Source organism: Rattus norvegicus, chromosome 3, assembly GCF_021556685.1.
Source record: "Rattus norvegicus strain SHRSP/BbbUtx chromosome 3, alternate assembly SHRSP_T2T, whole genome shotgun sequence".
Lineage (NCBI taxonomy): Eukaryota > Metazoa > Chordata > Mammalia > Rodentia > Muridae > Rattus > Rattus norvegicus.
Window position 1 is genome coordinate 38,727,614 of NC_141536.1, and position 24,567 is coordinate 38,752,180.

Here is a 24,567-nt window from a genome sequence, read left to right on the forward strand (position 1 = left end):
TTTGTATATGCATTAATGTTAGGTTATTGCTACATCAAGGCCAATTTGCCAGTGACTATACTACTGAAGAAAATTGACACTCCTCTAATGAACATTAGCTACAAATAGCTATGGGGTCTAATTGATCCTCACAACAATCATTCTGAAAAATTGACGGACTTAATTTTGTGCGTTATTTGTGTAGTAACCATATCTTTCTTGAATTTATGAATGAAATAACCATTTCATATTAATAATACAGTGCTTACATCATGTATTCATAACCCATGTCTTACATTCTTTCCAACTCCTCTTCCATGATGCTCCCTGAGTCTTTTGAAGAAGCAGACTACAGTTGTTTTTCTAGGTTGATAATAGTCACATATTCTCTGATCATTTACTAATCATGAGCTTCTTCATTACCTGATGCCTACTGTACAAGATGCTTCTCTGGCTAAGGACACGAACATAATCTATAAGTATAAAAATAAATATGTACAACATTCATGGTTTCCTCCTTAGGGCCAGTGACCTTCTGAGTGTTATGGACAAGATTTGACTTCATCTGTAGAATGTATCTCAAATTCCCAAAGAAAATTATTGGTTGTCCATAAGAATCATGAGACTATTGTACAGATGTGCATATCCTGCCTTTTGGTCAATATTGTAGACTTCAGGGTCCATTGCAGAGTAAGTGTATTGATTGACATCTCTATCAGCATCCTGCATGGTACCATCCAGAACTATGAAACATAACCAACAGGAAGGGAATTTTCACTGAGTTCCAGCTTAATTTCTTTGTGTTTTGCAATCAAACTATGGAGCATCTTCAGCAATAGAATCTTATCATCAAATTCTGATGGGCAGCAAAGAGCAACAACAATATTCTTCATTTTTGTGGAGGCTTTCCTGAGGTACAACTCATAAGGCGGTAACCTATGCTTCACATCATCCTTTTCAAATATCCCATGGTTTCAGGTAGCCATGAGTGCAATTCAAATTATTTTATTTTAGTTTTAAAAATTAACCTACAAGGTAATGGGTTTCTGCGATGGAATTCCATATGTCCTTAGTTTCATTCATTCATTCAAGCCCTCTCAACTCTCTCATCTCTACAACTTAATTATTCCCAGATTTTTTTGTGGGCACTATGACTTAAGTTTAGACCCCACTCATGTTAGTTAAATGCTCCACCATCAGCTATATTCTCCAGCTATACAGTCTTTTTAAGGATTAACTGTTTAGCCTATAGTTTAGAGCTCCAAATTGTTTTGTTTCTTACAGAATTCATTGCCTCAGAATTCTTTAGAAAACCAAAACCTCTGAGTTGACCTTTCTAATTATGCTGCATCTGACATCTAAATTAAGAAGAACCCACAGAATAATGGAGTATGCTGATCATAGACAAAATAAGAAAACTAATTTTACATTTAGTCCATTATAACCCTCATGAAACATTAATAGTTGATGTTTTAAATAACATTTTATTGCTACTAACACAAAACTATAAAATTTGTAATTTCAGGTAGAATTTCTGTAATCCGTGTTGAAATTTCCTGTGTATTTTGAAAAGAATTGTTTTGCCAAGATTAGCTAAAATCATAGACAAAGGAGAATTATAGTACATGTAAGGGTATGGTTACTGAAACCTTGAAAAGACAAATATCCTACAGTTATAAGTCTGCTGAAAACATAGTAAAAATTACAAGATGCCCTTAAACTACTAAATAAATGATTATTCAAATGTAGAGAATTGGTGATAATGGGAGAGGACAGTTGTTAGGGGAGCTCTTCTGTCTACAGACTTCAATATTAGCATATGCGTGCTTCATAAAGCTGGTGTCACATAGGAAAGCAAGGTCAGCATATAAGCATTTGATGATGGGGTTTGTTAAATCAAAGCTTCACTATAGTCTTCTATGGGAGATCTTGTTCTTATATTTGGATGCTAAACAAAATGACAGCAAGATGATGCAGCTTTTGCAAGATAAACAGAGAGGATTTGAAACCTGGACAGGATCTGGAAATTTCCAGAGACACCTCTGCTAAACAGTGTGCTTTGTAAACCAAATATTATTTTATTAGCTCAGTTTTCTCTTTTCAGGTGTTTTCTTACACTGCTGACAAAGAAATCCGAACTGATGACTTGTGCCTGGATGTATCCAGACTCAGTGGGCCTGTAATCATGTTAAAATGCCACCACATGAGAGGGAATCAGCTGTGGGAGTATGATGCTGAGGTATGATATTCCCTATGACTTATTTGTACTGAATAGTTAACCTCAATTATTCCAAAAAAGCCAAAGCATAAATGTATTTTTGTATAACTATATGTAGATAACTTTAGGGTGGTATATCATATAAATTAGATTTTGTCAAATTATTCCATTATTAAGAAAATAACTTTATATGGGTAAATATTGTGATCTTTATATATATTTCCAATGTAAAGTCAGCAAATTATGCTTCTATGATATGTGTGTATAAATATCTACATAGAGGAAAATATTGCAATACGTTCATATTTTTAAGTTTTGCAATATAATATCTGGTATTTATGATGCTCGATCTAACATTTAAAAGATCTAATGAGATTAATAAGATGTATTTTTAGAAAAATATTAGAAGCAATCAAATTCTATTTAACATACTGAATGATAGCTAGAGTTGAATTCACTAATCAGGGATAAAGATATAGCAAATCAATTCCTTCTCAGTATATCACGACCTTATGGTGGAGAGCAAGGTAGCAAAACAACAAAATTACAGTGAGAATTTAGTTAGACCATGTGCAAATATTAGTTCAGCCATCAGGTGGAGCTAATAAAAAAGAAATATGTTCTGTATTAAGCCTCAGAAATGCCTTAATTTTTTTTCCTTTCTCTTGCTTGAGCAAGATGGATTGGTCATCATGTCACCTCTTAGACATCATTAAATGGCAACTGATGAATTGGTCATCATGTCACATTTTAGACATCATTAAATGGCAACTGATACAAGCACAATCTTATGAGATAAAAATATAATAGAAATAAAGACACTGTACAATGAAGCTACTCACAAAAGCACAACATTTTGTTAAAGAAATATTGTCTCTGTGTTTCTGATATTGTTGCTATAACGAGATCTGGTGAAGCACATCTTGCATACTAATTTATTCTCCACCCATTTGTGGACTCATATCTTGAATAGAAAGCATATCAACTTGTACAGAACCAAAGTATGTGCAGGCTAATTTTGGGCCTAAATTTTGTCCTCTGCCAGGCTCTGAGGACACCAGATATTTTTTCTGTGACACAAAGGCAAACATATCGAATCTGTCAATGTTGCATTAACGACCTCTCTGTTGACATCTTTCCTTATCTGGCCTCTATGTTGGTTTCCTGAACCATGGTCTGTTATCAACACCATTTGTGTTGAGTCTCCTGAAGACCACATCCCTACCAAATACAATGGAATCTGGGCATTTAATCAAAATCTGCCTCTTCTATGAGGAAGAGAACAGATAAGCATGAGTCCTGTGAATAATATCTTTTTAAAATAAAACATTGTACTGTTGTTACTTAATTTCTTTCCAATCCATATGTATTTATTAGATTTTTTCCTAAAATTAAGAAGAGACATGCATATTAAGAAAGAAGAAGGACTGTGTATTTTATAAATTTGGTTTTAGTATAATACTTCAATCTTTAAAGTTGTCTGAAGCTCTTGGGTAAACATAGTATCTGTATTCACAATTTAAATTCCTTCATTCTGAAAACATTGCTGATCATATTTATTTTCTTTCAGTTACACTTATATTGAATACTAAGTAATTGTTAAAGAAAAATGAACGTACATAATTTCACAACTAAGTCAGTTTTGCACACTTCTTATCTTGTAATATATTTCTTCTGCAGCACTTCATAGAACTCTTAACTTTGAGATATGTTAAGCCTTTGAGGTCCTCCCAGAATGCTGACAACATGCCATTCTGTTTAAGGATTTTTATTGAAAACAAGTAATCTCATATCAAAAGCATGTGTCATCATTTAATTCCCTCTTATGTTTATGCATTAGAAACTCTACTGAAAAAAATGACACCACTGCCTGTTAAAAAACACAGACCAAAAAAATGTATGTCAGACTAGAGAGATGGTTCGGCAGGTAAAAATGCTTCATATACAAAGTCTGGCATCTGGAGCTCCAATGCTAGAACACATAGAAAGTTGGAAAGAAACAACCAACTCTGTAAAACTGTCCTCAGATGTCTACCCATGTGTTATGATGCGCATGACCCCACAGAGTTTTCACAGACCCATACATGTGTGTGTGACAGCTCACAACTCTCTCTCTCTCCTCTCTCTCTCTCTCTCTCTCTCTCTCTCTCTCTCTCTCTCTCTCTCGCTCTCCTGCTCTCTCGCTCTCTTGCTCTCCCTCCCTCTCTCCCTCTCTCCCTCTCTCTCTCCCTCCCTGCTTCCCTCCTCTTTCTCCCCCATTCACATGATAGTGAATAAAAGTATTGAAAAATGTAACCATGTAAGAATGGTAGAATAATAGATTAACATCTCTACCATTTAAAAGTTAACTTTAAAATTGGATTCGGTTTTGTGGTAACTAAAAAGGATAGAATGTGATTATGGAAGTAAAGTACCTTCATGACTCCCTTTACTTGCATTTGAAAACCTTTCTTTGCACAGCATATTTTAATAACTGCTGTAAGCAGTGATTCTAGAGCTAGCTAAATCTTTTGGGACTTATTAGAAATATAGAATTTAACACATGATGTTTTAACAATTAAATCCAAGTTTCTGTTTTTTTAAATATCTGGGTTATTCATATACACATTACAGTTTGATCTGTTCTCTCGACAGTGATGAGTAAATTTCAATTTTTGAGGGGCAGGTGGGGATTATTTAATTTTATGTGTACGTTTGTCAGATGGCAATCTAAGTATGCAGTTCACATTGAGGTCAGAAGAGGGTGACAATCTCCTGGGACTGTAGTGACAAGTAGTTGTGAACTGCTAAATGGGTTCTGGGAATTAAACACCATCCCCCTTTCAGAGCAGCCAATTTTCTTAACTTCTGAGACTTCTCTCCAGGTCTCTTTTTTTATAGACTCTTGGAAAGCAATGTGAATTTAGGACAAAAACTACTTTGGAAAATGCAAGCAAGGCCTTTCAGTGACCCAAGGGAAAGAAAAGAAACAAACAAATGAGAAAAGCTGAGTGTGAGAAGTCCTCGCTCAGAGGCTCTACTCTCTCATTCTAACAGTGGAAGCTACAAAGACTTGCTTGCTCCCTCTTTAATTCAGTTCTTTGTCCTTTACTGGCAAGGATAAAATTCCTCTTCTTTGAGAAACCTCTGAGGTGGTGCAGTTTCCAGTCAGAATAAAAACTGGTAGAGTTCACGAAATTACAGAGCTGAAACGAACCTTAAACTCCACTCCTTTGAGCTTTGTCAGGACAAAGCTAAAAGCACAAAGATTACCTCTCTGGGAGCAGAGCTAGAATTCAGGTCCTAATAAAGTTTTCAAAGAAAGCTAGTTACTAGTCCAATTGTGACTCTCACAGTGTGAACTGTTGAAATATTCCAACACCTTCTCTGATACTGCCTTTTAGTATTAGAAAAGGAAGTGTCATAAATAGGACAGAGCTGTTAGAACACACGGAGCAGCAGGGGCCTCTAAGCATGGAGTCTCTCTGGCTGGTTCAGTTTGTTATCTGCTAAGAAGAACAAAGAGAAAGAAGGAAACGAAGATAACAGAATACTTTGATTTCCCCTTTTCCTTAGGCCGTTCTTGCCACAATCTTATACAGCTATTGTTATTCTCTGTATCTTTAATTAAGCCTTGTCAGTGTGTGTATCAAGGTGTCTAGCACTAAATCAGACAATTTTCCCCAATACTAATTTGCCTCCTGTTGTAACTGAAATATTACAAATAATTAGATGCTTTCATTGATGAGGATCATTTAAACTGAAAGGAGAGTGGGACCACGTTGCAATCAAACGGCAACAACCATTTGTAATAGCAGATTGCATTCATATATGGACGTCTCTTTTCCTTAATCATAAGAAAGTCCATCTGCGGGAAACAATCTCTTTTAAAATGCAAACAGCCCTACACTTGCTTTATCATAATACTGGCCAGGAAACTTGAGGAAAATGTCTTCATAATGTAATTAATATATAAATTTTCTTTTAAATGATTAAAGCTGAATATGCATTGATTAAAAATGTCTATCTCTGCCTAAAAGATTTCCATACAGATTTTTTGACTTGCCTAATTAGATATGCAAGATATATTGTAATTAAAAAATTACAGCCCTTTCTCCTTCTGTCCTTCATCTACTTCCATGTCCCCTCCCTACAAACCTCCTCACTCCCTTCTAAATTATATATATATATATATATATATATATATATATATATATATATACTCTCCTTTATATCTGGCCTCTCTGATTTGTTGTTTTTACCAGCACTGCAGGATACATTTGGTATAGAATTTCAATGAAAATATCTCATATTTCAGTACCATAGCCTACTTGTTTCCATCAAGTTCAAACAAAGAAAGAAAATGATACATTTCCCAGCACCAGGCACTTATGTTTTTTTTATTAGTGCCTTGTTCGTCCATTGTATTTATTTATTTATTTATTTATTTTTATTTGTTTGTATACTGTTTCAACATCATAGATGTGCTCAAATCTATTCCAAATTTACACTTTCCTGCAATATGTGTGCTTAATCACATTTCTTTTTTAACATCCAGGCAGCTACATACAGTGAAGCAATCTAATTTTAGATCAGAGCACTTCTGCCTAACAAACACTGTTCCACAAAGAGAAAACGGGAGCCAAATATGATGCTAAAAATAAGTCCTCCTTTGCACATGACTGAGCAACTCAGCTGAGAGACCACTTGTTATACATTCTGTCCATATGAAATGAATCCAGAGGTTGACATCTCTTGAAATTACCAAAACCACCTAGGCTTGTGTTAAATCATTCTTAACCAAACTTTTTTATTTGCTCTTATCAGAAAGCAGGTAAATGGGAATATAATTTTAAGGTAAGTGGTTTATGATTATAACCCTCCCAGATTTCTGTGTAGAATTTCTAAAAAACAATAGCTCAATTTACCTTTGGGTGGTGGTGTCTCTTAGATTAGTACTACCTTTCCATGGCCCCAGTGACCCATAGCTTTGATTTCTTGTTAGAATCAGTTAAATGGTAATTTCAGTAGATTATGTTGCATTTACATCCTCTCTTGAACAATTACATTTGATTCTTAACTTGTAGTGTTCTGATTGTGTAGTGTGTACTCTGAAGATATTGCACTAAACCTTTCAATAGCAACATTTTGAGATGACATCTTAGCCATGTACTATTTAGTATTTTGTCTAGATGTTTTGAAACCTATGATTTATTAAGCTAAACTAATATAATAACCTAAGGTCAGTCATACTTATCTTTCTGTCTAAAAAGGAGGAATTCTATTGTTATTTTTGTTTGTTTTGTTTTGTTTTCCTAGACAGTTTCTCTGTGTAACAGCTCTGGCTGTCCTAGAACCTTCTTTGTACAACTTGTTGGCCCAATCTTAGAAATCCACATGCCTCTGCCTCCCGAGTGCTGGGATTAAAGTGTGTGTCGCCACACCAGGATTGAATTTATTGTTCTCAGTTTACTTCCAGTAAACTGCAGTTTCTATAGTCATTTCTGGCATGAACCATGTAGCCAACTGTATGTGTACATCAAAATATCAAGCTGTTTTTTTTTAAATAGTAGTTTTAATACAAGTGTTATATTGTTTTGTTTCATGAGGAAAATTGTTTTATTAGCCTGATTCCAATTAGCTGTAGCTACACATTTGGAGAGTAGATTTTTTCAGTAGTTCATGGCTTATCAAATACAAATATATCACCAAAAAAGCCACAACCTTGTCTTACATATACTTAGACATTGTGACTAGCATTCTGCAAATGAAAATGAATCAAAATCCCCAACATTTTAGAACAGCATGTTTAAGTAATATTATATTATACATAAAAGATAATACTAGATTCTGGCTCATATAACTCTGTTTAATAATCAGAGATTTGTTTTTTGGTTTTTTTTGTTTCCTGTTTTTTTGTTTTTTCTATAAGCCATACATGACTGAGAACAGTGTTTGTTGTTCCAAAGTATCCAGCGTCAAATACCAGCACCCATATGGCAGTCCACAACTGTCTATAGCTTCAGTTCCAGGAGATCTGACACCATCCCACAGACATACATAAAGGTAGAACACCAATGTAAAGAAAATTTTAAAAATCTGAAAATTAAGAAACCCCATTGATAAGACTGCAAGATGCATGGGAGCCTGCCTGTCACATTGCACCAAAACCTTATTTGCAGTGACAACCTCATAAGGAAGCATTCATTGAAGAATTTGCACAGGACTTAAACAAAACGCTCAAAGAATTAATAAAAATATTTAGGAAAAAAACATGTGTAGGCTATATAAAAACACATGAGATGTTACATAAACAAAGTAAAAATACAGAGAGCCCATGAAAAATAATCATTAAATTAACCATGGGAATTAGAAGCCTAAAAATAGTTCTTGTATTCCTTTTCTTTTTTCCCTTTCATTCTTTCAGTGAAGCAATAAAGTAAAAGGTTAAAAACCAATAGATAAATGGTGCAGATTCAATGGAACTGACTCTGTACCTCTCATTTACTACACAACAGCTGTTATTATTACTAATTATATTTAATTGTTTATGCCTTTCATTTAATAACTAATCTAAGATTCAATAAAAAGAAATTATAGTCATGACAGATGTTAAGAAGTATTTATCAAAGAATTATCTGCAATGGCTCTGAATCATAGTGACATTTATATCAAATGAAAGATTTAAGTTGATTTCAAAAATCTATTTCATTTAACACCTCTATCGTATTAAGATTAATGATAGGAAGTATTCCCATAATAAAAACGAAAGGGGAATATTTAATTCAATGACTTCAATCTCATTGATAGACATGTGAATAATTAGTAAAGTACAAACCACATAAGTCAACCATCTTCTCCTGTAGCAGAAAGATTTGGAAAACTTAATATATTTTTTTTCTGTCAAGTAAATAAAAACTAAACACATTATTTTGGAAGAGAAAGAAATATTTGTTTAAGATTTTTAATTTTTCTCTTGGTTTCTAGCTTTGAAAAAGTGTTACATAGAATATTTTTTCATTTTTGTGATCATTATAAGCCTTTTTGAAGAAAATGAAATATGTATATTATATCAGTGACATGGTATTGTTTTTTCTTGGCTCTGATCTCTTAAGCAAAAATCTGTTTCACTATTTTTTGGCTGGGGATAATAGTGTAATCTATTTTTTCTCTTTAATTATGTATGAAAGTTTCAATTTCTAACAAGAAAGTCTTGTGTATTAAGAAGATATTTTCTAAAAAGAGTTTTAAACAATGAAAAATTAATTGAGCAGTAGATGATGTGCAGTGTGAACAATGTAGATATATTACATTTAGTTAAGATAACTGGTCAAACTGTTACCATCAGCATCATTTCATAGGTAAGACATGATGCTTTTTAATGCTACCTTTGCTGGAATTGGAAGTCACTATATATCATTTATGTGTAGAGGGCAACCCTTGGAAAGACAAACCTAGTAATTGCACCCATCATGTTGCCCACATTGGAGTTACTTCAATAAAATTTATTTTATTCATTGGCCTTACTAAGTGTTTAGATTAACAAAATTATTTAGTATTTTTCCGGGCTGACCCTGGAGTTGAATATACATGTAAATGTAAATGTATGTGTATGTGTGTATTCATGTATGTGTGTATGCATTTATCTGTAAATATAGATTAGATATAGATTGTAGATATTTATATCCATAAGTATATAGAGATATAGAGATTCATAGATATAGAGATGTAGAGATGTATTATATATATACAGATATATATATATATATAGAGAGAGAGAGAGAGAGAGATGATATAGATATAGAGATACATAGATATATAGATGATATATAGAAATAAATTTTGACCTTGTTCTGGGAAATGAAATACAGTCAGATATGAAATTACATTCAAAGGAGATTTGATCTTTCCCTTCCCTGTTCTTTCTCTTCATGTACTCTCTCATGCTAACTAAGCATGCCATTGGTTGTGTGGATACTTTAGAAAGTTCAGCCTTGTCCCCACGAAAACCTAAATCAAAATAATCTCAAAGTCTTCCTTGGTGTCTTCTAAGGTTTGAGGCAAGCATATGAGGACACTAATATGAACTGTGAATTAATCAACTACTTAGAGTAACTTCTCACAAAATAACTTACTTGGCACTAAAGTGTCTTTAACTATAAGATAATGAGAACATTATTTTTGCCTGAAATGTTCCACCATCTGATGTCAAATTCTTCCTTAATAATCTTTGTCTTAACTCGATTTTTCTACTGAGTAAAGCTGATATTGAAGCCTTCTGAACGATTGCCACTCACAGCTTCATCTATACAATTATTATGACGTGTGTCTCCCGTACTTTTTCAGGAGAAATTGTATGTTGTCTGGGATGATTGATTTATTACTGCCTTGGTACTTGATTTGTCATTATTCATTATTTTCTTTGTCAAACAGACCCATACTCTTGTTCACATAATCACACAGTCCTGCCTCTCAATGGGCAAAGTAGCGGACGGCTCTCAACATCTTACCATGGAGACTTGTAATGATAGCACTTTGCAAAAATGGCTACTAAGAAACTATACAAGAGCAGAAGTTTTTAGAAATGTTTTTGGAAATCTTACTGATTATTTTCCTTAATGACTTGTAGAGGTTTGTGTTTCAGACTTATTCAATTTATTTAGTAATTTTAATTGTTATTAAATTCTGAAATTTTAATAGAATTTATTTTATTACATTTATGAATTTATTTTTCTGTCTTTTACTCCTTTGCTGCTCATTTATTTGAAGATTGGATTTGCTAAATAGTAACTATTCTATCATTAACAAAAATGTATTTTCAGTTTCTTTTTAAAAATGTGTATATATACATGTATGTCTGAGTATAAGAGGTGAAATGTATTATGAAGTATTGTTTTGTTTTATCCTAACAATAGCCATATTCATATGAAAAAATTTTGTATAAAGATGAAAACATGACTAAATATAACATAGATTAAAAATAGATGGTTTGGAATTTAAAAATTATTTAATTGTGTTAAATTTTATTCAGATAGCTCAACTCTGTGTGTGTGTGTGTGTGTGTGTGTGTGTGTGTGTGTGTGTAACACCTTCCACATCTTTTATAAATTACCATCGTCTTATTTGGAGACACTAAGTAAATCTATTACTAAAGACTAAGTTATTTTTAAAAAGTGCATGTCAAAAGCAGCTGTATCTACACATTTCTTTTGTGGTTGCTTAGGTGATAGAGTGGCAAGGATCAAAACTTTTCAAAAGGGTACATTTTATTTATTACTTAAGTAAATTGTGATTATCTTCTCTCTAAATAATCAAATAAATTGTTATTCGGTTCATATCAACAAATACTCATGAGTATTTTTTAAGCACTACAAATAAATAAGATCATTTTTGAATTATTGGACTTAAGGGTTTTGGGAGGTTTTTTGTCTTTTGTTTTTTTGTTTTTGTTTTTTTTTTAATAAATCCAAAAACGAAATTATTTTATATAGTTCAGCCACTGGGTGTGAGAACACATGGGAGAATCCAAACTTTTCACTTAACTACCTGCGGCACATTTAAAAACAGAAGAAGGGAACCAGAGGACTGAACTGTTTTTGTTTGAATTAGAGGACACTTGTGTCAGGGATGGTCCATATAAGAGATGGAAAACTTGCAGTTGCCAAATGAGTTTGCATTAAGAGGATTTATCCCAAGGCAATTTACATGCAACATTTGAGTTTGTTTTCTATGCCTCCATGTCATCATTGTACTAATGTACAACATGATACTTGGGGCTTAAACATTTAATCTCGTGAATCATGGACTGCTCTGGCAGGAGGCTTCTCTCAGCAGGAAAGCATGTGATTGGCGGTTGTATCAGCACCATTTTTCCCATTTATTTATTCAATTTATATCCCAATATCACCCCCTCCAAGTACCTGCCTAACAACTGTAGGCTTTGATTTTTCAAAACCTGCTTTAATAAGGAATCTTACATGCTTCAACCTCCGTTCAACTCACCACCCAAAAAAGGCAGTGCAAAAGAAAAGCTTATAGGAAACAAGGGTTTTGGACCTGCTTACAAATAGTTCTTTGGGGCTATGTTTTATTGTCAGCAGTCCAGTCCTCTAACAAAACACTAACATGAATCCATAGCAGCAATTCTATCCCAAAGAAACCGTGAGGCTCTGCCAATCTGCCTGAGTCCATGTAAGCATCAAGAAGCCACCAGAATATCACAAGCTCTTTGTCGAGTTAAGCTCTCCATAGTTATGACAAGAAAGATCAGTGATGCAATGGAATGTGAACAATACAAAAAGAGTCATCAGCAAAACTAGTGATACAGAACGAAGTGAACCTATGACAGAGCCTCTTCCCCCTGACTCTGTGGCCGTAATTGTATTCTTTTTAGTAATCACTTGTTATCTCACATGGCTATTTCAGTCAAACAACCTTTTTCCTACATATGACAGTTTCCAAAGAAACCAGAAATTTCTACTTCACACAGTCCTTCCTCCACCCCTTTTCCTTCTCCTCTGACAAGGGAGAGCACCCTGCACACACATCATTTTGCCCTGGCACTTCATGTCACTGCAGGCTAGGCACAACCTTCCCATTGATGCCAGACAAGGCATTAAGAAGAATAGGATCCATAGACAGGCAACAGAGTCAGTGACAGAGCCCACTCTAGTTGGGGGATCCCTAGGAAGACCAGGCTGTGTGTCTGTTACATATGTGCTTGCAGACAGGAGCCTAATATAATTGTCCTCTGAGAGGTTCCAGACAGCATCTGACTCAAACAAATGTAGAGATCTACAGCCAAACATTAGGTGGCGCTTTGGAAGTCTTGTGGACCAGTTAGGGGAAGGATCATGAGACCCAGAGAAGATAAGGACTCTATTAGAAAACTAACAGTGTCAGCTAACCTGGACACTTGAGGGCTCCCAGAGGCTGAACCACAAACAAAAGAAAATACATGGGCTGGACCTCGGCCCCCTGCCCATGTGTAGCAGGTATACAACCTCAGCACTTGATGCATCTTCTGGAAGTTTCTTTTTCTACAGGTCACATTCTGGCACAAAGTTTTGGTATCTCCATCTGGCAGATGCAGAACCTACCTGTGCTGAATAGGCGCGTTGCCCAAACACAAAGTTAACACTTTTATTGTTACTTGCTTTCTAAAGGTTTTGAGTTCATTGACTGAAGTTCAAACGTGTCAGTAGAGAAAGAGGAGATTTGTGAGCATTCTTAAAAGTAACTCAGATTTTTTTTTTAATGAAGAATAAAAGTCTTCAGAATTTGGAGGCTTTCCCCCATACCTATAGCATGTAAAAGAAAAGAATTCACAGTCAGGACGACTTGAGACTGAAATGTCTGGCTTTGCAATGTGCTTCATTAGATAGAGTTTTTTTGATTGGTCATTTTTTACCTTTGAAGCAATAGCGTTAAGCACTAATACATTTTTTTCAATGATATTTCCATGCTGATTTAACAGAACGATACCAAATACAAAGGTCTCAGCATATATTACTTATATCATTAAAAGACTTACTCAATATAAATTTTAAAAATCTTTTCTTTATTCCAATATGATATAAGGTCCAATCATTCAACTACTGTAAAAGGTGATCAGACAACAATAAATTAATAGCAGTGCTATAAGTCAATGTGTGGTAAGCTACCCAATAAAAGCAAAGTCTGTTGTTTGCAGAAGGATCTGTTAGAAGCATGGGGTGGTGAGTATTCTTTGCAGAAGAAGGTACACATGCGCTAACTCAGATTTGAGACAGAGAACGATTTTCTTTGTTGCTGTTGCTCTTGCCTACACTTTTCTTAAAAAGTAAAACAGTGGTTTTGTTTAGTTTTGTATCTGATATTCACACTGGTTAATAGTTAGATTTCCTGTCCTCCTAAGAGTAAACCAGCCATCATCTTGCTTTCTTGCTATCTTAGGCAATTTCTTTTTCACTTCACTGTTTCGACTAAAACTGGCTTGAAACTCTGTATTAAAAAATGATAACAAAGGCCCCAGTCTTGACATCACCTTCTTTTTTAATCGCCTTGCCTTTTAATTTCCTGCTGAGGTCAGAGAGGCACCTTTCACAGCAGCCTGTCTGCTATTATATCTTTTCTTGCAATAATGAAGTTACAGGTGTTTCTTTATATTTTTAACATGCACACACCCCAACATACCACAAAGAGTGAGAAAAGCCTATAAAAAGAAGACTTTCCCCACTTTTAATTCTGCTAATTTGCAAAACCTAGTGTTTAAGATGTCAATTCCAAGACATGCTTGCACATCATCTCAAGTATGTGCAGTCACTCTAAGTTAGAGAACTATTCCAGTGATTCTAGGCATGGTGCACAAAATTAATAATATATGTGTATAATTAATCAGTGTAAAGTATATTCCCTTAGAACATGCTGGAATGTGAAATCTCAGAAAGTAGTTCAATTACAGATAGAAACAAAAAATGTGTGATGATTAAGCACAATGATTATTAGAATTGTGAAGAAAAAATACTATATCATTTTTGTTTTTAATTTGATATTGATAAGTTTATAGATCCGTAAGTACAATTAGCATCTCATGAATGAAGACTAATCATCTGGGGCTTTAGAAATCATTGATCTACAGTTAATGTCTCAGATACTGTAGTTTAGTAGTTTTAATGGGAGCATCTCTAATCATTTTTTACTTTTGGAGTAACAGGTGCGTGTTCGACTTCTATGTTTATCAAATTGTTCATGACTAACATATGGTTATAAAACTAAGTTTCTTTATAAGTCTGTTAGTGTTTGTCACATTCAATTAGACTTCAGGGTCATGAATATGCTTTTGACAAAGACATCTGAATTTTCAGCAACGTGTAATAAATATCAGCCAATTTCATTTTCTTAACCCATCTTTAAATAGAGGTGTATTAGACAATGATAGTCTAATGGAAATGATAGTTTTATGGAAAAATTGTAAACATAATTTAGAGAAAGTTATACACAGTTTTGTTTAAAACGTCATATTTTTATACATTAAAATTATATAGATTATTTTTAAAGAGCAGCTTTCATCTAATGAACCAGTAATTACTGACTATGGTTATTTTTTACAGAGACTCACTTTGAGACATGCTAACAGTAACCAATGTCTTGATGAACCTTCTGAAGAAGACAAAATGGTGCCTACCATGCAAGACTGCAGTGGCAGCAGATCTCAACAATGGCTGCTGAGGAACATGACCTTGGGGACATGAAGATCTTTTTTCCCAAGATGTGAAAGTCTCTACTCATTTGTTTGTCCATTATTTCAGTTTGGTGAAAATCTTAACTTTGCTGAATTAAACGTTTTAAAAATACTTTTAGTAATATAAAACACAGTTGTTTATAATTCATTTTTAGGAATGTTTATTTCCCTACTAAAAATTTGTATCTGATTGAAGAAGCACATAAAATATAAATAATAAGAAACTGTTATTAAACATTTCAATTGTTTGGGAAAAAAAACACCTTGTATTTACTTTTAAAATGTCTTCATTAGCCTCTTGTCACAAGGTTACTTGGTATTGATTTATTTGGTGTTCTAATAACAATTAAAAGAGAGATCATGTAATGCCTTATACAATATAATAATTATGAAATATTAATGTAGCTTTATAAAACACTCTTTTTACAAAAGCTTTATGGGACCCTGGTTGAATTTCTATGCCAACAATTAGAACACATAAAAAAATCATTCCTGAGCATTGAATTCATCAAGCAACATATAAGGTACTAGGAAAAAAATTAAGTTAGTTATTAAATTTGTGAAATATAAAATCATCATACAAAATTGAAAAAACAATTTAAATAATAATTTTAAATCAAATGATGTAAGGAATACATCGGGTATTGAGGACGACAAGAGCTATATAAACCACAAGAATTGCCGTGAGAGAATCTTCAATCCAAACAAGCTGAAGATGGTCTTGCTCTGAAACATGATGTCCGGACCTCAATCCCCAATTACTCTCTGTTTCTGTAAGCTCTGCCTTTGTCTGTCACTCTAGAGGGTGAGATTTGTCACAGCCTACAGAACTGTAGGTGAAGGGTGACCTTTTAAGTTTACTTTTTAAACTACTATCTCTTTTACTTCAGTCAGTTTTGTCATTGGCTCGTTGTATTTTACAAAATGTATGACACTATCAAAATTTATTGCTATTCTATATAATCCAACATTGGTCACTGGAAAAATTCAAGTTACAAAAGTGATATGAATTAAACTACTAGACATGATTTTGTGTAAACTATGGCTCAGTCATAATTAGGACAATTTCTTGTGTCATTTCCACTTAAAACCCCTTTGTTCACAGTGCATGAACTAAATATATGAAAAAGAAAAAAACTACCAATTCATGGGATGGTAGTAATTGTTTCTATTTGCTATCATTTTAGATGGTCGCGTAGTTATTGTACATGAACGTTTTGGTTGTTTATTTAGCAGCTGGAGGAAATCTATGAAGGTCAAGATAGAAGATTCTCCAGAAACAGAAAATCCATTCTTTTGACCTTTTAGTTTAAATGATCTTCTAGAAAAAAAATGTTAATTGGCCTGCTACACTTGCCTTCTCTCTCTACTCCCTCTTTCTATATATTTCTCTGATTCTCTCCTCTGTGTCTGTTGTTTTCACCGTCTTTCTCTCTGTTTCTGTCTGTCTTTTCCACAAACAAACACAAGCATGCACATGCACAAACACACACACACACACACACGCACAAACACACACACACACACACACACACACACACACACACACACACACACACACACCTGAGCTGAGGTAGTATATTTATACTGCTTCAGTCTACCTACTTCAGTGGTCTTTCTCATCAGAACAAATGCACGTTTCACCTTTTGGATGCTCAAGTCAGAACTATGAAATTGAGAATTTAGGGGTTACCCACTTAGTTGGTGCTTGCCCCTCAACCAAGAGGACCTGATTCTGATTCCAAGCAAAATAACCAATAGATGTGGAGGATGTGCTTGTAACTCTAACACTGGGGAGGAAAAGAAAAAGAGAATCTCTTGAGTTTCCATGCCAACCAGGTTGTCTTAATGGACATGTTCCAGACCAAATGGGAGACCAAACATTGTCCCTAAAATCAAGTGATATCTTTCAAACTTTTCAAGCCTGTTCTAACAGTAGCTCAGAGGCCTTATAAAACTGCCTGCTGTCAAAATTAACTAGGATCTTGGCCCGACACAAAATTTAAACTCGTTTGAAATTTTCATTTTAGAGTGTTTTGATACCAAGTATTGATTTTTGTAAATGACAATATTGTTGCGATGTAAAACGTTGGACAAATTGAGTTTAACTATCTCATAATTAACTTGATACCACATTTGACATAAAGCAGCAAAGGTACCACAACCAATGTGCATTACTAATTCTTACCTTTTAAGTCATAGGGAATATGCATATAAATATGATTATCTATTTATGCCAAGGCTTACCCAACGCTATACTTATTTTCATAATATAACAGTCATAGAGATACTGTTGTGTACGAATTTGTGTATTTCCCTGAATGCAATGTTCCCATTAAGCCTCAAATCATTTTATAGCCATCATGCTTATATATTCAGACAAATACACTCCATACACACATATATACATACCCTATACAGATGGATATGTACACACATACACAGAAACCTCTATGTTTCTTATCTCTTTCTGTCTTGCATTTCATTCCATTGTTCTGACTGCTAAGCAAGTTTCTGGTCTACTGTTGTTCTACTAGTCCCAAAGATGCCATTCAGTTTAGTTCTTTAGGTCTCTATTCAAGCATTACATTTTCAGTACAAGAAACTCTTGTCCTTACTGTAATCTCTCACTCCTATCTCTCTAAGAACAAATCTAAGTTTACTCTTTTGCTTAATTCAACTTCTTCCAGTCTCATACACCAACACACACTTGGGCATACAATTGCATTTATTTATTTATTGTTTTCAATTCCAGGGCCACATCTTTGTTAAGTAAGCACACTACCACTGATCTACACACACACATTCACATGAATCCTTTTAAAGGCAGGGTCTATATTATTTTTGTCCATTGGCTGTGTTCAGCTTCTTATGCTCTCTCTTGGATTATTCTAACTACTACTCTTGAACTAATACACTTGAGAGTGTGTTCATGTTGTTAAGCAGCAGAGTATCATATGGTTCCATGTTTAAAATTTAAAGTGTCCAGTAATGTCTTTATAGAGACTTTCAGAGCGTTGGTTCGAACTGTTAATTTTCCTTCTAATATTCTTGATATTAAAGTATGGACTCTATGTTGTCCTTTGTGTTAAAATCACCAGCTTTATGGAAATGAAATACAACATTTTATTAAAATCCTATTATAAGATATATTGCTTCACTTAACTAAAAATAATTATAGTTTCAGTGTTTTGGTTGTATTAGATTGACCACAGAAGGGCTAAGATTTTGAGTTGTAGAAAGAAGACAATTACATTCTTTTAAAATCATATTTATTTTCATGGTTTGATAATGACTATACAAAGTTTATTTTCAATGTAAAAATCTATTAACTAAAGATATTATAGAAATCTTAAAACATTAAAGATGTTATACTATTAATTTCTATGTTTATATATAATAAAACTGAGCCATGGACATATACTATAGTTTTATCATAATCATAGAGTTACAAAACTATATGCCCAGGACTCCTACTACTGCCAAAAACATATAAGGTCACAATGATGGGAAAAAAGCCTTTATTAAAAACTCATTATTAATTTCATTTGTTAAAAATGTATAAATTAGTATTTTTTCATACTTTAATAAAATTTGTTCTATGAAATAAGACAACAGGTAAAAGGAGAAGACCTGCAGCAGAACAATAGAACACCCTACGTCAGTGGGCAAGAGGTTTGAGAAAGCAGTATCATGCCTCTTCAGCAGTAATTTATTGAACTCGGGTTTTTTTGTTTGTTTGTTTGTTTGTTTTGATTTATTTTCTCTTTTATGTTTTCTTGTAATTCCTTTCAAGCTTCAAGTAAAGCTGACCTACAGCTTGCACAGAGTGTTAGACCATCAACCCATATGAACACTGGGGGAGTTCTTTGTTTGAAGCTTTGTCAATTACAGAGAAACCAGCAAATATCGATCTCTAGGCTTCCCAGTGTCACTTTACTATAAACATATCATGTAAATTTCATTTTTTCTTTAGTTCTTAGAAACATCATAATAAATTTAAAAACCTAAGGGAAGGGAATGTAAACTGTTACAATAAAAATAACATAACCTTCTTTTAATGTTTTATTTTTAATTCATTGAAAGGATACAAATATAGTAGATTGCTTCAGCAAACTTCAGGATATTGGCTTGCTCCAACATAGATTGTTACTCCATTTAAGAAGTGGTTGAGCATAATCATTGCCATAGCATTTGCATCTTATCTATGGATTCAAGCTGTCATTTCAGAGTGGCCAAAATACAATGCATTCTTAAATTGCAGGTATAATGATTTGAAGAATTATAAAAAAAAATTAAAGTCTTCAGCAAATGTGAATCATTGTCTGTGAGATGTTATTTTGTAGAACTAAGAACTCCTAGTCTTGACTGAAGGCCCAGTTTAGCTGAGCAGCAGGAATTCAACTGTATCAAGGCAGCTTGTGTTTCGGGATTTAGTTACTATCCACCATTATGTCAGATATGGGGTGAAAGCACTCAGCTATTCTTCTCTATAGCACAGGAACATCTGGTTTGACTGCACCCTGTTCAGAGTGGTATCAAGCATGATATACTGTACAAAGCTAAAGTGTTGGATAAGCTCTAGCAATGTGTTTGAAACTAGTTGGTAGAGATTTGTTCCCTCAGTTTTTGTTTTAAAGTGTTTAATACATTCTAAAGAAATTTTTCATTGAATCTGCATTCAAAAATTCCCCCTGAGAAAGAAGTGATGCAATACGGTCTTTTGTCAATAAATGTACTCCAGATGAGGACCACTTCTGTGATAATTGGCTCATTATGTACAGTGATGCTTTACTGCCATTGCTAATAGGGTACAATGAATCATTCTCCCATGTTGGGTGATTTAGAATAAAAAAATCGAGAGGGTTCCACCTCAAATATAACTGTTTAAAAAGTGAATTTTTCATTCTGTGTTCAATTGGTGAGGTTAAAAACTTAAAGCTACTAACCTTTGTTCCTGGTGTACCTACAGTTAAAAATAGCTCAAGAGAGAAACCAGAATCCATAGTCAAAAGACTTTCTTTGAGTGGGGTAGAGACCTTCTCTTTTTAAAATCAGTGTGTCAAAGATAAAGAACATAATCTCAAAAATGTTTAGACATGCTCAATGCAGTCTTTAACATTTATAACAGTAGAATGTGCATAAAGATTTAAACATTTTAAGTGTTGTAAGCATTACTAAATGATATAATTGTTCTTTTTCTGTAAATTTAAATATTTATACATTTTTGTAGAATTAAAGTATGCCAATTTAGTTTTCCTTTTGGTATATGTTGTCTTCTTTCAAAATAAATTTTGCTAGTATTTCAAACAGATAATTTTAGTATTCCATGATTATGTTTTATTTTATAAAAGAGTGATTATTTATAACCATTTCTAGGCAGCAAGAAAGTCTTGTTAACCCAATATAATCTTATAGCCAAATATGTAAAACAGAAGCATTTAAATGTGAGATATATATATATATATATATATGTAAAATTTTCTTGTGAGATGATTAGAGATTGACTCTTTCAGCTCTGTAAAAATGATTAAAAGAAGTTAACATGCTTTCAAATACATGAGCATACTTGTTTTCAGGTCATACCTAGATTCCAGATTCTGATGCTGGAATCCTGAAACGGTCCCTTTTTGTTGGCCGGTGGAGGACTTTTGCACAGCATATCACAGCAAGATTCAGAGCCACAATCCAGAAAAAAAAATATAAAAGGGGAAAAGACCAAACAGAAGAAAGAAACTGGGAGGTATAGAGAAAAAGATGGAGGGAGGGGGAAACTCCAGTCTTTTATTTTTTTTCAAACTTAGAGCCAAATTATTTATTTTTTGAATTATTGTTTTTACATTCCAGTCGTTGCCCCCTTCCAGTTCCCACTCCCACAGTTATTCATCCCATTCAGACCCTCTTGCCTCTGACAAGGTGCTCCAACCCCTATCAGGCTTCCCCCTTCACTGGGGATTCAAGTCTCCCCAGAATTAAGCACATCCTATCCCACTGAGGCCAGACCAGGCAGATTTCTGCTATACATGTGCCAGCAGCCCCAAACTGGCCCGTGTATGCTCCTAGTTGGTGACTCTGTCTCAGAGAGCTCCTTGGGGGCCTGGCTTCGTTGAGATTGATAATCTTGCTGTGGGGTTGCTCTAAACTTCGGCTTCTTTTTTTTTTTTTTTTCATTTTTTTTTTTATTAACTTGAGTATTTCTTATATACATTTCGAGTGTTATTCCCTTTCCTGGTTTCCGGGCAAACATCCCCCTAATCCCTCCCCCTCCCCCTCTTTATGGGTGTTCCCCTCCCCATCCTCCCCCCATTGCCGCCCTCCCCCCAACAATCACGTTCACTGGGGGTTCAGTCTTAGCAGGACCCAGGGCTTCCCCTTCCACTGGTGATCTTACTAGGATATTCATTGCTACCTATGAGGTCAGAGTCCAGCGTAAGTCCATGTATAGTCTTTAGGTAGTGGCTTAGTCCCTGGAAGCTCTGGTTGCTTGACATTGTTGTTCATAAGGGGTCTCGAGCCCCTTCGAGCTCTTCCAGTTCTTTCTCTGATTCCTTCAACGGAGGTCGGCTTCTTAAATCTTTCCCCTAGTTCAACCATAGGTGTTCCTGACTTTAGTCCAATGTTTGCGTGTAAGAATGTGCATCTTGTTCACTCAACTACTGGTAGAACTCTCAGAGAATAGCCAGGTCAGAGTCCTGTTTTTAAGCACATTGTAGCATCAATAAGAATGTCAGCCCCATGCGATGGATCCCAAGTTGGGCTAGTCATTGGACCTCCTTTCATTCAGCCTCTTCTCCATCTTTGTCCCTATAAATCCCTTAGCAGGAACAATTATGGGTCAGAAATTTTGGCTGTGAGTTAGTAACCCAGTCCTCCACTTGAGGCCCTGTCTATCTACTGGAGGTGGACTCTTCAATTCCCTCTCCCGAATGTTGGGCATTTTGGCTAAGGTCACCCACTTTGAGTCCTGAGACTGTCGCACTTTCTGGATCTCTGGTACTTTCTAGAGGGTCCCTTAGCCTCTCACCCATGAAACTGCTTATTTCCATTCATTCTCCTGGCCCTCTGGGTTTCTCTCTTGTTTTGACCCCCAAACCTGATCTTGCTCCCCTTTCCCTCCTCCCCTCTCCCACCCAAACTCCTCCCTCTCTCTGCCTCCCATGATTATTTCATTCCCTCTTCTAAGTGAGATTGAAGCATCCTCACTTGGGCCTTTCTGCTGGTTACACTTCATAAGGTCTGTTGGTTGTATCTTAGGTAATCTGTATATTTTGACTAGTATCCACTTATCAGTGAATACATAACATGCATGTGCTTGGGTCTGAGTTACCTCACTTGGGAGGATAATTTCTAGTTCCATTAATTTGCCTGCCAAATTCATGGTGTCCTCACTTTTAGTAGCTGAATAGTATTCCATTTTTTAAATGAACCACATTTTCTATATCTGAATTATTTTAAAGCTTAAAAACTGCTTATATTTTAAAAGTTCACAACAATGATTAAGTTAGTAGAAATAAATACAATGGACAAAGTACTACTAAGGTGCTTTTATCCGGACATTAGTTCAATTCTCAAAATTGTCTCTATTTTTTCTTTCACTGTGTTTTTTAATTTTAAATATTTTTTAGATTTATTCAACATTTTACAATGTTTACAAGTTTCATTCTGTAAGGTTTTCTACTTTTTTATGATCAAATTGAGAAATCATGAGTTATAAAATTTCTAAAAGCTAGCCGTGATTAATGGGTATAAGGAAATCAATTATGCTTCTGATAATACCAAATGTACCAGTAAAGAGAAATAAATACCTTTCACAAATATGAATTTCTCATAAAGGTAATTTAGCTGTGGAATTGAGTAACACATATCTCACATTATCTTTACATAGTTCCGTTGTTTCTATTTAACTGTGGTTTTCTTTTCTTTTAAAAGAATCTATGATGTAATTTGCTCGACTATTGGACGTGGAAGTTAATAGAAATTCCATTAGTTTCAACCATATATTTCATTATTTCAAGTTCAAGTAAAAATAGAAATTAACAACTTTCAAACATATATGAAAAGACAAGAAATGCATGGTGTATGATATGGAAACAAATTTCTGCCTACACTAGAAAGAATAATGAAAAGAGGGCAAGGAAATGGGTCTCTGCAAAATTTCTACTAGGTCAGAATACATTTATTTCTTACAGAACATTGACAAGTGCAATTATTGTATCAACACAAAACCTGCCTTGGTCTGAGTGCCAATAAGGATAAGCTGCAATCCTGGATCACTGCACAGTGTGTAAGGCACATGAACGCTAAGAGAGCCTTTCATCCTCAGCCATCCTTATAACCTGTATAATTTTGAAAGGGTGTTCAAATGCATGTCGTACATGTGAGAGGCTTGTGAAGCTGAAACATTTCAGAGACTTCCTGAATCTTGTGAGTTGTGTATTTCTGTTGTCTTAAAGATCCTTTTTCCATATTCCTAAATATTAAGGAGAAAGCCTTTTTTAGGATGGAATAATCTGACTTGGGGGAACTTCTGGATAATTTTACATTATACACACACACACACACACACACACACACACACACACACACACGCTCTGGTCTTAACTACTTTAATAATTCCATTTTAAATGATCCAGTGCATTAACACACTAACTGAGATTAGCTCATTAACTGACAGCCATCTTGAATATTCATTAGTTCTCAGTAAATATAAAGGGCATGGATTTTCTAATTTATTCACGGAATATCACTTCTTGGATGTATGGAAGTGACAGCAGAGGGCAGGGTGCTCGTTTACTAAATCAGCAGATTTTGTTTTTGTTGTTGTTGTTGTTGTTATTTTGCATAAGAGCATAGCATTGCATTTCTAAATATCCCTGGATTTGACAAAGGAGTATCTTACCTCATACTGTTCTGCACTTGATGGAGGAAACAGTGTCTTCTTCTGCTCAAAGGAAATAGTAAAAGCTCTCTGCTGACCTGTTTACTTTCTGAAATAATGATCATCTTTTCTACCTTGCCTAGGATATTTTGCACCACTCTTTTTCTATGAGCATCACACAACGAGTGGCTACCTGTGAGAAGACTGGATTGATGCATACAGGAAGTCCTTCAGTTTTGAAAAGTAAAATCCGAAGCAAACACTTAATGATCTGAAATAGGTTTTAAATGT

At 34.5% G+C, this 24,567-nt stretch overlaps 1 protein-coding gene across 3 annotated transcripts in view; it reads left to right on the top strand.

Annotated features, from left to right (window-relative positions):
* Window positions 1-20,712, top strand: part of Galnt13 (polypeptide N-acetylgalactosaminyltransferase 13) — a 666,951-nt gene extending 646,239 nt beyond the window's left edge. For 2 of the 3 annotated variants that reach the window (NM_199106.3, NM_001431574.1), the window contains 2 exon segments: window positions 2,084-2,218; window positions 15,268-20,712. In NM_199106.3, coding sequence (NP_954537.1) covers window positions 2,084-2,218; window positions 15,268-15,408 — 276 coding nt within the window. In that variant the 3' untranslated portion in view covers window positions 15,409-20,712. 3 annotated transcript variants of the gene reach the window in all.
* Window positions 20,713-24,567: the final 3,855 nt, after the last annotated feature.